This window comes from Sphaeramia orbicularis, chromosome 3 (assembly GCF_902148855.1).
Source record: "Sphaeramia orbicularis chromosome 3, fSphaOr1.1, whole genome shotgun sequence".
Lineage (NCBI taxonomy): Eukaryota > Metazoa > Chordata > Actinopteri > Kurtiformes > Apogonidae > Sphaeramia > Sphaeramia orbicularis.
This window is the reverse complement of record NC_043959.1, coordinates 3495926-3511525: the sequence shown is the minus strand read 5'-3', so window position 1 is coordinate 3511525 and position 15600 is coordinate 3495926. Positions and strand designations below refer to the sequence as shown.

Below are 15600 nucleotides of genomic sequence, written 5' to 3'. Positions count from 1 at the left end.
CCAGGGCACATTATTTAACCATCAGACAGCTGATATGAAAGCAGTAGCTCTGTGAAATCAGATGGAAATGTACATGCGGCTGCCTCACCTTCAAAGGTGTGCTGATCCACCACTAGCAGGCTGTGAACCTCCACCTCCTCCCCAAAGGAGGTCTCATGGGGAGAGGTGCTGCTGGGGAAGAGCTTGCTGGAGCTTACGCTGCTGGAGAGAGCCTACAAGGATGGAGATTCATTCACAGGGGAGGAAGAGAAGACAAAGACGGGCCTGATGAAAGTGCAATCAGAATCTCTGTTTCCAAATCAAACGACACAGTTGGCACGATACGAAGTGTTGGATGTGTAGCAATTAAAATCAGGTAAACATATTTCTGATCATCGGGTGTGAGAGACTCTACAAAGCTGTGAGCTGTATCAAAAAACAAACAAAAAAAAACAAAGCTTGTGGCTTCCCTCGAGAAATCGATGGGAGCTGAGCTGAATGGTCACTGCACATGCACACAGTAAATCAGGCTGAAACTACTTCTTGATTCCCTCTCAAAGTAAGAATACCTTTTAAAACTTGGCCCTGCTATTTATTTTTTTTCTTGGCAACACTGGTGCTGTTCTTTGCTGACAGTGTTTCGTAGCAATCTAAACAAAATAAATATCTTTGATGAACTTTTAACATCATTTGAACTCTCTCAATATCTAAATTTAACTGCAGTAAACAAAAAAGTGCTTAGTCTGCACATGTCTCCGAGAGAGAACATTTACAGCATTTGGGATGTTGCTCTACCATGAGATCTGCAAGCAGAAGGGTTTTTATATTTTTATTCAATAATAGACTGTATTATAGATGACTATTATGTGTTAAAATGAATTTAATTATAATGTCAAATCAGAAAAATATAAGATGGTACTGAAACTGATATCCCAAAATCAAATCCCTTCTTTTCTTTTCATCATTTTTCAATCTTTCAATGATTTTCTCACATATTTGTGGAATAAATTTGCGATCCCAGGACCAGCTCTGCTCCTGGAGGACTAGGCCTGTTGTACCAAATCATGGTTTACAATCACCTGCTGTTTCACATCAGATCACTATGCAAAGCTTCTGTCTCATTACTAGTCTGAAAATGCCCCAGTCCTAGTCTTTTTGGAATAAGTTATTGGTCTGTTTGGCAGGAACAGATGCATTTTAAGTAGAGAGACAGAGGAAAAAATGAGAAAAACAAAAAAAAACAAAAAAAAAAACAAAAACAAAAACAAATGAAGCTGCCAAACAGAGCTTGAAATATCTTGTTGTCGTACTCTCTCCAATTAAAAATAAAAGTACATTAATTACTAGTTTTATGCTTTTTCAATTCTCCATCTTTTTTCCTAATTTGGGGTTGGAATTAAATTTATTGCAACACACTATAGTTGACTGCATCAATTACAGAGTACAAAAATAGAGATAGAATAAACAGAATACAAACCCTGATGGCAGCTATAAAACCAAGGCTAATGAAAACAAAAACTACAATGCCAGTAAAAAACAAAACAAAAATGAGGCTTTGCAAAAATGACTTGTATGGTATGCCGCTACAAGGATTAACCCTTTATCGGGCAAGTGACTATTTTTGGTCTTTTCCGCACACATTACAAGACAGTGACAACAACAGTTACAGTGAGGACAGTGAGTCAACAATCTCAGTTCAAATGTGGTCCAGGTCCACCTCACCTACGTTCAAAGTGATAATGTGTATGTCAGGTGTCTGTTTAAGCACTTATTGTAATGGTCTAAAGTCCTAAAATATATGTTTTTCTTGTATTTATATATATATATATATATATATATATATATATATATATACTTCCTAGATTTTTTTTTGCCACTTACAGGCAAGGAACCAAATACAGTAACTTCACTGACCTTGATTTTTTACATGACAATAAAAAATTTCGAAATATTTCACAAAAGTAATAAAGTCTTGTTATGTCCTCCAATAACACCAGGGGTACAATTTTGAGTATTTCTGAGTGCCCTATAAAGTGTTCATGAGTAACGATTAATGGTCAACAACTGAAAATTACTAAAAGACTTTGATACGTGAAAATCAGTTTGAGTCATTTACAAACATATTTGATTTCATATTCATCTGAAACATTATGATTTTTTTCTTCTTCTACACCATCAGATAGTGATCACGTTCACATGGACCCTGATGCTCCAGGAATAATGAAAATAACAGCGTAATCAGATTAAAAAACACCTCATGTAACCGTATCAATCAGAATGAGATCAGAGTGGTGATGTCAACGTGTGATTACATCAGCCGTGAACACACTTGATCTAATCGCTTCTCTGTTTCCGTGAAACATGTAGGGATAACATGAGGTCACTAGACGAGTTTCCAGAGGGGACAGAAATATAGAATTAGAAAAAAAAAACAACAACCAGCACATGGCTGATAAAAGTGGTTTGTTGGAGAAGATGGTTCTTTAACAACAAAGACTGTTGAATGCCTCTGTGGTGAAAAGGCTTGGAATAAAAAAATAAAATACAAAAAAGGAAAATGTGTTTGGATCTACTGTATATTACTGATCATAACAATGAAGTTCTGCAAAACAACCTCTTCTTTTTCTTTTATATTTACATGAGAACTATCAAAATGACTTGTGCACAGGTCAAAATACTTACATTTGGATTTAATGTCTTGAGCAGCCAAATATTATTGGATCATTTTCCATGTAAATGGTAAAGCTGAAAAACTGATGTAAATTATTTCCATCAGACTAAAGAACTATGGTTCATGTAACCACACGTTTTAGACCAAACAACCAACTAATTAATCAATGATGAAAATAATTGTCGTGGCAGCTCTAATTGTATATTTGCAAAAGCAACAAGAATGGACTAAAATTATAGCCAAAATGTCTTTAGTTTCCATTTTTCTCAATGTATTTTATACAGAAGTAGACTATTTTGGGACTATCAACTTTATTTTTATTTTTGAAGACAAACACTGACTCACACATTTGTTTTAGCAGATGCTTGTTCTTCAGTCCTTAGTGAATACATTTTTTAAAATAGCATTTTATTTTGTTGAGTTTCTATTACACAATACTTGCCCTGAGCTTTTTGAATCCCCCAACAAATACTGCACATTCAATAAAAAAGACTGAAACTGTCACTGAGTCTAAAAATAATACCTAAACTAAAACCTGCTGTTTACAGAAAACATGCAAAAACAGTTTAAGAAACCAAAAACAAAGGACATATACAAACAACACTACTGACCCGGCTCAGACAATTTGATTATGATAGATACACTTGTCAACTAATGGGACGAGACATCTAGTGTCCCAGTCTCATGTTATAAATAATTTTCTTAGTCAACGTGCTGAGTGAGATAACTACAAAAAACAAACGAGCCCTCGGGTGATTATTATCCCTACACCACACGAGCACCTGGAAAATATGTTAAATAAATTAAGTAGATCTCCACATCCCTTGTGTGCCTGAGTCTGTGTTTATTTTCTGTATTATTCCTGCAGTGGCTCTGTGTTTCTATTGGACTGATGAGCATTTGGTTGTGAGAATGACTGATCATCCGTCACTGATGGGCGTTACCTGAGTGCTTGCACTTGGGCGAACAGCAGACGTGGTGCCGCTCACGTCCTGGATCTCAACCCTGCTGGACAAAACCCCAAAACACTGGGAAACCTCCTGGTAACAGATCCGCCTGGTGGAGTGTTCACACAGAGAGAAAGAGAGAGAGAATGAAAAAGAAACAGAGAGAGGAAGGAGCTGGTAAACATGAAAAGAGCAAACAGTGGGTAAAAGCTGAACAACACAGACGGAGCCCTGGGAAACGGCACTGGGTTCCAGCTGGATAACACTACACTCAACCTTTTAATAACTTATTTAAATGCTGAGTTACTGCTTTTTCTTACACGCTTGAACACAATACGAGAGAAAAACATTTAGGGTTGTTTTTTTTTAGTAGATGCATAAGGAAAAACAGTAGGAAATTAATTCAAATCAGAGCAAATAAAAGAATGTAGGAAGAGTCACTGCAAATATGAAAAACATAGGGCATATTTGTGCAGACAATGGGTGTGAAATGTTCATCTGAGGTTTGGTTCTAACTCAATATTTGAGCTCTAACCTTGGAGACTCGTAGAGGGGAACAGTGCGGATGTGGAGCTTCTGGATCTCGTCGATGGTACCAATAGTCAGAGTGCTGTTGTTGGCAAGAGCGAGACTGCAAAAAAACAGACACAACTTTAACAAAGGAAAACAACTCCTCTCGTATAAAACAATCAATCTAGTTTGAATTAGGTTTGGATACATATGAGTAATCCACAGAGCATAAATCTGAGCCAGCTGTGTGTGTCCAAGGATCAAAAACAAAAGATACATGTTTACGAACCAAAAACCACAGCGGGAAAAAAATCATAAAAGCAGCAGAAACATTTCCTCCTATTCCTCTTCCATCCCGTTTACTCGATTATATTATAAAATGAGACCTTCGGCTGCTGGCGCTGACCTGTCGGGGTAGCCCTCTGAGTTGAGTGGGCACATGTAATTGACCTCCTTGAGGTTGACGTTGGAGAAGACCAGCTTGTGGTTGGAGGAATAGATGACAGTGGGTCGGTCGGAGCAGGCGAACACGTTGGACGTGGACAGGGATCTAAAGGTCCTCAGGACGGTGGGCTGGGTGCCCAGGGTCACCTTCTTGCGTTCGCTCAGTGCGCCTGAGGGAGGGGGAGGAAAATATTAGTTTAAATCCAGTGAGAAGGTGGGTGTGCCAGTTATTATTTGGGTCAAAAAAGCTGCTTTGGGAATGTGCTTAAGAGCCTTTAACTGGAGAGGTTTGTGCTCGTGTGCAGAATATCCAACACATATGCAGACAGCAACATAATGGACCGAATTTCCATTTTTGCTATTACTAAACTAGAAATTTCCAAAAGACATGTAGTGCAAAGTATCCCTGTGTATCCCTGTGGGGAGGACAGAGTCTGAGTGGTGGAAGAGGCAAGATTTACTAAGGTTTCTGGGAGTCCCTTTAAGGTTAATTGCGAATTTATGCAGCACTGCAAATACAAAAAAAAAGTCATATCGTAACCCATGATTTTTCTCCATTCATGTTTATTTGGCCAAAGCCAGGAATTATCATATCTTATTGATTGCAACACAGCCCACGATTTCAGCAGCACTACCCAGATCCTGACATCATTAAAAGGAAGACTTTAATAAGATTAGAACTTTACCAAATATCCAGGATCAACAGGAAGCCAAGCCTAGGTTTACAACATTCCTACTGTCATACAAGTATCATAAGGCCGCATTCCATCTATCAAAGAAAAAATAATAACATTCATGAAATGCTCATCTTAATGATGATGAATTTCCAAGTGTTTTGCACAGTTCTGTGGCAAATACCGACAGCATTTAATGTTTCCTCTGTATTACTCATATTTGCTATTTTAACGTTTAGTTACAGACATTGATTCATCCACAGATACCATGATGTGTCACTGAGAAAAACATGCACAAAACCTACACTTTACAAGTACCACGCTGTCTCAGTGTTGTAGAACCTCTGAGCGGTCATCAGGTGTGTGTATGTGCAATCTGACGCTGTATTAATTTGCACTGCGGTGGCAATAACATGTTGGTCATTACTGAAATCAACTGGCTGCTTCCGTTTTCACACGACCTACAGACTTGGAAGACGGTGCGACCTCACACTAATTTGCAATGTTAAGTAAACCTGCTCCAAAGTGCCTAAAGAAGATTATGTTCCACCACTGATTACATGGAGCTTGGTTTGAGGTGGTGGAGGATTTAAACATGGAGTGAAATGATAAGGAGCATTCAGTCAGATTGTCATGTGGTTACACCAAGGTAAAAGCCAAGATTCTTTACAGTTACGTTGTAAGAAATAATAGAAATACGAAGCACTGATTAACAACTTCAGGTTATTCTACCAAAAAGTTCACACATTAACCCTTTACACGCCAAAGTTGCCATATTATGACAAGTAACATAACCTAATAAAACAGACCATAGCTCCAGATAGAGTTGCCGAATCTTGTTACTACCACCCACCAATAAATGGTGGACATGTGCCGCTTCAATTCTTACACCATTTAGGGCATGTTTCTATTCAAAGTGAAGAAGAAAATTCAGTTTTAAAGGTGGAGTCCAAAGGTGGTTTAGTAAGCAATTAAAGTTTATTTAGTTTTAGTTTGGAAAGATAAGGGCAGATTTGGCTACTCTGCTGCTTGGCTACAAAGCTACTAAAACTTACTGCATTTTACCTTCTACTAATGTTTAAGTTAATTTATTTTAAGGATAAGATTACACAAAAACACAAAGAAAACTTCCGTGTAAATATGTTCAAAGTTTAGTTTTACTAAAAGTTATGCAATATAATATGGCCGCCATCCTGTGACATTACAACATGCAAACTGAAAGAGTAAATTTACTTCCATCATTCCAATTATTTAGATAATTTGAAGAAAATTATAAACTCTAGAGGAAATAAAAGAAAAAAAAAAGAAAAAACTGTCAAGTATATAATCTTATTTAATTAATATAATTTCTATTTTTATACCTCAAGCTTTTTTATTTATTTATTTTGTACTTACTTTGTTTCTATATATTGGAAATGTAAAATATTTTGTGAAGTGTGACTATTTTTTTTTATCCTACTTTGATGTCATACTATTATGTATATATACTGTTCAACTGTTCAACAATAATTAAAAAAAAAAAAAAAAAAAAAATATATATATATATATATATATATATATACACACATATATATACATATATATATACACATATATATATATACACACACACATATATATATATACATATATATATATACATATACACACATATATATATACATATATACATATATATACATATACACACACACATATATATATATACATATACACACACACACACACACACACACATATACATATATATATATATATATATATATATATATATATATATATATATATATATATATATATATATATATATATATAGTTATTTATTTATTTATTTATTTATTTATTTATTTTTTCCATCATGAACTTCTGGGTCATACCCAATATTTTCCTCATTTACAGTATGCCTTTATCTCTAACCACTTCCAAGCAGCTTTTTGAAATCTTGATATTAAAATTGAATATTTTTTTCAAAAAACAAAAAAACAAAAAAAAAAACCCAACTCAGCACCTAAAGGGTTAACCCATTAAAAAATGTTTTAAATTGATATCTTCTCTTTTACCATCACTGAAAAATCAGGAATAATGTTGATTTCTGGTGAACATTCAACATTTCCTGCCTCCATAAAGGTTTAGTGACTTCCAGTGGTAAATCTGCAGACTGTACAGCTCTGTCCTCTGTTCTGAACTTTTGTTGAATGAGGAAATATCTGTGGTCACTTTCAAACGCAGCAGCTGATGTAACCTGTTGAAATGGCAGATACTGAATGAGCAGAGTGGACTGCATGAACCATTACAAAGTCAAGAATTTTTCTGACATCCTGATAGAAGGACAAAAAGTTAAGAATGTGACTGAATTCAAATATTAGGTGTCACACTTGATCCAAATGAAAGCTTTAAAGCTTACATTTGACAGCGGCAGTGGCAGAGCGACCATATGATATTACATGGATGAAACAAACATGCAGAAATGTCTGAAACGTGGAAACGGCTGGAGGAATACGCATAGAGGGAAGGGAGCTCCTGCCGTTTCCGCATCGTGTCTTTAGCAGCTGCCGCTGCCAGGTGGCTGCGCGAGCCTCCTCAATGCATTCCCACAATGCATGTCGCGACAAAATTCCGAAGATGCCCAAGTTACTTCCCGGCTCTGAATGTAAACACACGTTTTGTTCATGGTGGATGGCACTTCGAAATTGTGCACCATAATGCAAGAGATTCAGGTGAGTAATCACAGAAAGACTTACAGATTCGTGATACTTAGGCTATGACTGAGGTTTTACAGATTTGATGAAAAATCGGTCATGAAAGTCTCCTGCACCTTTAAAATGGTCATATATACCGCTATAAATAAAGACACTGTGTTAAATTTGACGATCCTAGTTGTTTTTCAAATCCAGACACGCAGGTTTTTTCATGAATCAGCAGTTTCATTTGAGGTTTCGTGCGTAACCCATCGTGTCCACTCACGTTACATGCGGAACCTGCCCATTTAAACATATAAATTGCAAGTGCTTTTGCAACAGTAGCCATTTTTGTGAAACCCTCTGCCTTGCATATGAATGAATGAATTTTTACTATTGTGTCCTGCATAAAAATATGCCCAGCCCTTACATGGGCTTATAAAACACCAAAAATACAAACCAAAGACCAAAGACCAGACAATAGGCACAATAGATATAAACAAGACAACGTACTGACCTGTTTAAACAAACACTGCTTTTTCCAGGCTTTACAAACGAATAATGCTAATTTATATACATTTGAACTAAACAACCATTTCATCTTGTCATCATCAGTGCTCAAAAACAGATCAGGATTTTAGATAAACATGTCATCAAACACAGAGGCTCTCAGTTCATCATATAGAGGACAATACAAAAGAAAATATGATTTATTTTTCACTTCGCCCAAATCACACAGTCCACGAAGTCTGTTTTCTTCTGGGATTTGGGTAAATCTCCCAGTTTCTAAGGCCAAGGGAAGAATTCCTGTACTGCATATTTACTTCGATTCCCAAAATGCACCAGTGAGAGAATAAAAAGATAGTTGAAAAAATAGTCCCGCATAATTTTCGTGTCCTTTTCACTGAGTTACATGCAGATTTTTATATGTGTGCATCAAATAAAAAAGCGTTATATCTGAAAAATAGTTTCTCTTTTATCGCAGTAAATATTTCTTTTTAAAATAGACCCAAAGTGTTTCCAAACTTGCTTCATAAAATTAGTTTACATCTTGTTTGAATTTTTAGCCCCTCTGTCCTGTTTTTAGGTACTAGTTTCATAGAAGCGCCCAACTTTATCCACACCTGTTCCAACTTTAGTAAATCACCAAATGTGAGTTTGCAATAGGGATGTAACGCTATGAAAATTTCATATCACGGTTATTGTCACCAAAATTATCACAGTTATCATTATCATGGTATTATTGAAATTGTGCTCAAAATGTTCAAAAAGTACTAATACACACTCTGAAATATTTTAACCAAGTTGTATTTTTAAAAAAATAAAAAAATAAAATAAGAGGCACAATGGACTTTCTGATGCAGAAACATTCAAATATTAACCCTTTGTGGTCTGAGCCTATTTTGGCCGTTTTTCAGTCCTTTTGATTTTGCCTTTATACACGATATAAACAAAAGTTTACTATAGCCATGTTTGGGATCTGTTTTTTCTGCACAACTTCATCTATATCATCTATTATTTTTTTCACTTTAACCTACTATATCAACACAAAAGGACAAAAACAAAAAAAAATAAAATCTGATTTGAAAAATTTATACAATTTATTGCATAAATAACATACAGATGCTTAACGAACCTTTTCAGAGACTTTAAAAGTGAATATTGGTTCCAAATATTAGGTATATACAATCAAAACTGTAATACATTAAAACTATACTCAAATATTTGACATAAAAGCATAGCTTTACATAGGGTTTTTTCCCCTGAAAGTGCAGTAATCAAACACGGTTATCATGAGAATTAGAATTTAAACGTTAATACTAACCGTCTGCAATTTTACCGTGGTTTATCGTTACACCGGTAATCGTTACATCACTGGTTTGCAATTGCACAAATAAAACTGGACCTTTAACTATTTCTGTGCATTGACTTACAAGGATACAAAGACTGATTTCTTGGTTTTCTTGGCACAAAAAAGGGGATGATTAAAAAGCAAATCAACAAACAGACAATCACATTGATATGAACACAGGCCCAGATTTTTGTAGTTTTGTAGGCGGATCCGTACCGGTTAATAATGCACATGGAGGCTGACTTGTTTCCTCGTTTTTCTCCTATGCCTTGTGCTGTTGTCAGACCACTTCTACCTGTCTTTACAGAACCTACAGTCGCATTTCACACCTTCTGACCAGGGCTCACACTCTGTCACTATGAGCGGATCAAGTCGGAGCAGGATTAATGAGCGCATTTATATGCAGACTAATAGGCTGGTTGACAGACCTATCCTGCTTTCATTAAATTTGGGACATGATGTTTACAAGGAACCCAGACTAACATGATTACATTCATATCCCTGTGTACATGATTAACATTTTACCCGGCTTTGCAATCGCTGTCTACAGAAGACTTTTTTCCATTACATTTCAACTTTTACATCTCATTACTTGTTATATAAGCTGTAGTAACAGAACGGGGTGAACCGGTGTGTATGAGGTCTTGATTTAATAATGTCAATGGAGCTACATACCCCTTAGAGGTAATGGGAGAGAATTCTAGGCACAAGAAATCTGTTTAGTTAAAGCCATGCTTCCATGTAATTTGCTTTTTATTCTTTGAATATTTATGTCATGTTATGCGAAATGAATCATAAATCAAACCGAAATGAAAATGGACCGATTGCTGAAACATACAACCCCATAAGGTTTGATTAATAGGAAGTTGGAAATTTATACATGTATTCAAAAGTTCTCAGAGGAAGCAGCATATTTAACTACACTTACCACAAATGGAGGAAAAATGAGCATTCCACCAACTCTACAGGCAAAATAAATGTACTGGTGTAGTAAACAGTGAAAACAGCAGTGTGCTTTCATTTACTGATACAAATGTGACTTTGTTTTGGAGAGTCTTTAGTTTCCACAGCCAACCTATTTTACCAACTTAGACGCGTAGCTGCAAAAACACTCTAAAATGTTATTATGTGATGTTAAAGCTGCAGTTGTTTTTCAGTATGACTGAGCAAAACTTCCATAATTACCTTTCAGCATATTGCAATTTACATTTACATTTATGCATTTGGCAGATGCTTTTATCCAAAGCGACTTACAGGGGAAAACCAATCAAATCAATCAATCAATCAAATTTTATTTATATAGCGCCAAATCAAACAAAAGTTATCTCATGACACTTTACATATAGAGTTGGTCAAAACAAGACTCAAAGCCAATTTACAGAAACCCAACAGAATTTAAGAACTCTGAGGAAACTGGAATTCTACCCGCTTCCGCTGTGGAAAATGTACCCAGAGACACAGAGTTATCACTTACCCCTGGTGTTTTCACACAGGTAGGAGGGTTAAATGCATGTCTGATGGCTGTAATTACCGATCGCTGTGAAAGTCTCCTCACACTTGACTCTTTATGCTTTGGTCACAGAAGCATGGAGAAGTGTCTTGTCTTTCCCATAGCGGTGTGAAAAAGGCACCAGGCTCATCTATCTTTATATTTAGTCTTTTGATTTGGGACAGAGCTGCAGGTGGAAGGTGTTCATTTTTTATTTCTACTGATTTGGCTCCTGCAGATTTAAAGTTGCTTTTTTCCCCCTAAACAAATACTGACTCACACAGAAAACACTTTGGAAAGCATTTTAAAATATCTGTTTTTGCAAACTAAAATGTTGTTTACATGTGAACTACAGGACCAAAGAGAGAAAAATATATCCTAGAGATGGACATTTTAACCACTTTCCAAAGCCAATTTAAGACGAAGGTTAAAAAACTTGAAACACTTTTTCAGACTTTACTGAGGTAGAAACACTGTTGTAAACATTACTTCCATGTCTCTATGATGTAAAACATAACAGTCACTTTACTGCACATATTGCATATGTCACTTTAAATAAATAACTTCTATTACCAATAATTCCTCTGTTTAACTTCACTGCTGCATCTATATTGTGTATTTATTGTCTCCTCAACCTCCTGCTGTTCATAGTTATATTCTATGTTACACTTAAATTTTGTTTATAGTTATATTGTACTTTTCCCTGTATTTTTCTTTTTGCACTGTGGGGCCTTAGAGTTTCGTAATTTCAGTTTTCTGTATGCATATGGTAAAACTGACAATAAAGTTGACTGACTGTTTGATATCTCAAACCACCACCACAACAAATAAACATTAGTCAACTTGTGCTCATACCTGTGAATTTCTACATGTCACTCATTTGTAGAGCTGAAATCATTAACCAACTCAAAGTGATCCAAAAAAAAAAAAAAAAAATCATTCAACCACAATTCTCCTGAATCAAAGCTTTGATTCCTTCATTCCTCTGCTGTTAAAAACATTGGTTCCACTGTTGTGTTTCACATGGACGCTTATTGTGACGCACGAAGAAGCTTCAACTCAGAAAAACTGCAATAGAATATTTCCCTTCAATCAATTTGAGTCGATTAATCGAATCGTGAATTTTTGCATTTGCTTCAAGCACCTAATTGATGAATCGTTTCAACTCTACTCATTTGTCTTAAACTTTCTCATCTGAGTTCATGTGATGTTGTTGATTATCTTGTACTTATTCCCATCCTGCTACATCGGCCATTATTTTGTGTGTGAACAAAACTCAAGAACCACTGCACTTATTTTTATAACTCCCATTAAGTATATTCACTGACCAAATATCTACAACTAATTAATTCAATGGTTAAATTAACTGAAGGTTCTACCCACTGTAAGTAATGTGCATTTTGTCCATATTAGATAGAAATGATTAACCAATCAAACACCTCAAATGGATAACGAATCGCTTACAATTTTCCTGAATCGAAGCTTCCTTTCCTTTATTTCACTGCTGCTAAACATTGGTTCCACTGTTGTGTTTCATATGGACACTTATTGTAGCGCACATGACGCCAGGATCAACACAAAGTCACGTTAGTTCGATCTTAAGTTGTTCGTAAGTTGGATCAAAATGTGTTAAAGACGTCAGTGCACATATTGTTTGCAGATGTCATTTGACTTGTTTATTGTTTATATCTATAGATAATTATATATATGTTTATACTGTTATTGTTATTTCCATATACATTTTTTTTCAAATATATATCCTTTTACTTTCATACTTTTTGTGGTTGTTGTTTCAGCTGATTCTGGAATAAAAGACAAGCTGTTTGTCATTTTCAGATATGTCCGTTTCGAGGTTCTAATAGTTTTGGATTTTTCATTATAGTTTAGTTTTATTTAGTTTTGACTTTTTTTTCTCTAATTCAGTTAGTTTTAATTAGATTTTAAGAGCAGGTTTGCTAGTTTCTATTCGTTTTCTTTTTTTTTTCTAAATGCTTAGTTTTAGTATTAATTTTAGTTTTGTCGTATCTTTTATCTTTTTCGCCATCATATTCAAATAAATCCCAGACAGGACTCTGCTGCTTTCTCCCAACTTTAGTCTCCATGTTTCCAGGTAGAGTGGGGACCAGAAGACGACTGGAAACCACAAGTGACAGACCGTGAAGTGTCGTATGGTGCCGCTAGTGAAAATTGCTCAAATAAAATAAATCAATTTCGTATCAATCTGACATTGACATAGACGAAAACTAATCGAATTTTATCCATAATTTTTATATGTTTCAGTTAGTTTTGTAAGCACACAATACAGTTTCAGTTAGTTATCGTTTTTTTCTTTTAATTATAGTTTTTATTTATTTCAGTTAACGAAAATGTTTTTTCAATTTCAGTTTTCGTCATTTCGTTAACGATAACCTTGGTCCGCTTCATGTTTTTAATATGTTTTTCACCTATTTCAACAATTGTTTAATCGATAGAAAAGAATTTAGAAAATAATTGCTGGATTGATCAACTACAAACATAATCAATCGCTGCAGCTCTAGTCCATATGCAGGGTTTCATCATATCTCAGATGATTTTTTTCTCACAAAATTTTATTAAAGCCGTATATATTTGTTTTATTCCTGGTTTTCTATTACTTTTTTTGACTTTTCAGTAGCTATAACATCTTTCTGCAGAGAAACAGAGAGCAGAGTCTTTCCCTCACACTAACATCACTGTCTTCAGGCTGCAGTGTCTCCTCCATCACAACCAAATAATGTGAGCAGTTATGCAATTCTTCATGCAAACATTTTCTAAAAATGTGCTCAGACTGCAGCTCGTGGCCTTGCCCGGAGGCTTTCAGCAGTCGGAGTAGTTTAAGGAGCTCTCATCTTCCTGGTGGAGTGACGGTGTGATGTGGGGGACCTACCAGTCTGCAGGTCCAGACCAAAGTAGAAGAGCGCTCCATCACCGAGGGCACACAGCAGGTAGTAGCTGCCTTCAAAGGTGGTCATCAGGATCGAGCGAGGGATGATTTCTGAGGAAAACCACAGAGAAAAATACAGATTTTTCCAGCACTGAACAAAAACCAGAGTTATAGGAGTCAGTTAAACTGTCAATCTGGAGTTATCGCCCAGACTGTCTGCTAACTTATGAAAATACTTTTTTATAAAAGTATATGCTGCAGGGAGAATAAAGTCTTCTGTCTTTATTGACTCCCAGACATCAGACTCTTTGATAGGAGGCCAATTACATTAAAACTGGCTGTAATTAAGGGCTTGTTAGCTGAATCTGCATGAAACATCTGCAAAATATTTGAAATAAAAAGCTTTGAATTAAAAATACATAGGGGTGAATCTAGTTTTTAAAATATATCTGTGACCAGAATTACTGCGGCTCAAATGTGATGTTGCTGAAAGTAGGAAGTGTTAAAATCTTCTGCTGCCGAGGATAAAATTAAAAATAACAGCAATTAAAACAGAGCGATAGCTTTCAATGTGAAAGTTTCCTGTTTATAGTGTATATATAGTGACTTGCAGAGTTGACTTGTTAGCACATTCTGCTAACGAGGCCAGTCAGACTTCTGTGCAAGACAGCACAGTTTGTAAAGTGTGAAAACTCAGCAGCTGTCAATCAAACACACCTGGAAAATAATGTGTGACACTTTAGGAAAGAGTGTGGACATATTCCTCATGGATGAAGAGATCTAATTGGGAACTAAGAGTCCTTCCACTGCCCGTTCAAGATGTTCTAAAACTTTGTCTCCACTGACAACTTTTTTTCTTTTTTTCATAAGTTTAACCAAAAAAGTAGTCATTCTCCCTTGCATACTTCAGAGTTTATATTCTTCTCACATGCCTAAATTATGCACTTAATGCATTTGGGAAGGCAGTGCAATTTGTGTTCAATTACTCATCAAGGATATGGATTTTAAAATGAAAAACCCATTTATTTTAATTAACAATACTGAATTAAGTTACTACTGCACTATTATTGAGGAAGTCCTTTGATATCTTTGTGCTAAGTTACTATATTAGTTCTGCTCCGGTCATATTACTGGTTTACTGTCCCATCATTTCATTTTAGTTAAAGTTATTCTTTCTCACAACCATCAGTTCTAACTACATGTGTATCCTTAACCATCTGAGTGCAGTGAAACTTTATTAGCACATCAACTTCACATTTTATCAAGATCATTTGCTGGTGTTAATAACTGAATTGACAAAAGTAACAAACGTTCCTCCTCAGTAGCACCCAATAATTTAATACTTTCCTAGAAATGAAAGAAAAAGCCTGAAAATGTAATCAAATCTGCACTTAGTCCAGAAGTATTATAAAACCTAATGTGATAACAGCTTGACCATTAATTATCATGAACAG

At 35.5% G+C, this 15600-nt stretch overlaps 1 protein-coding gene across 1 annotated transcript in view; it reads right to left on the bottom strand.

Annotated features, from left to right (window-relative positions):
• Positions 1–15600, bottom strand: part of ddb1 (damage-specific DNA binding protein 1) — a 126912-nt gene that overhangs the window by 57902 nt on the left and 53410 nt on the right. Inside the window, exons 15-19 of the mRNA XM_030128387.1 lie at positions 14150–14257; positions 4514–4721; positions 4133–4228; positions 3595–3706; positions 89–212 (exon numbers count right to left, since the gene is read on the bottom strand). Of these exons, the coding sequence (XP_029984247.1) occupies positions 89–212; positions 3595–3706; positions 4133–4228; positions 4514–4721; positions 14150–14257 (648 nt within the window). The remainder of the gene's footprint in view (positions 1–88; positions 213–3594; positions 3707–4132; positions 4229–4513; positions 4722–14149; positions 14258–15600) is intronic.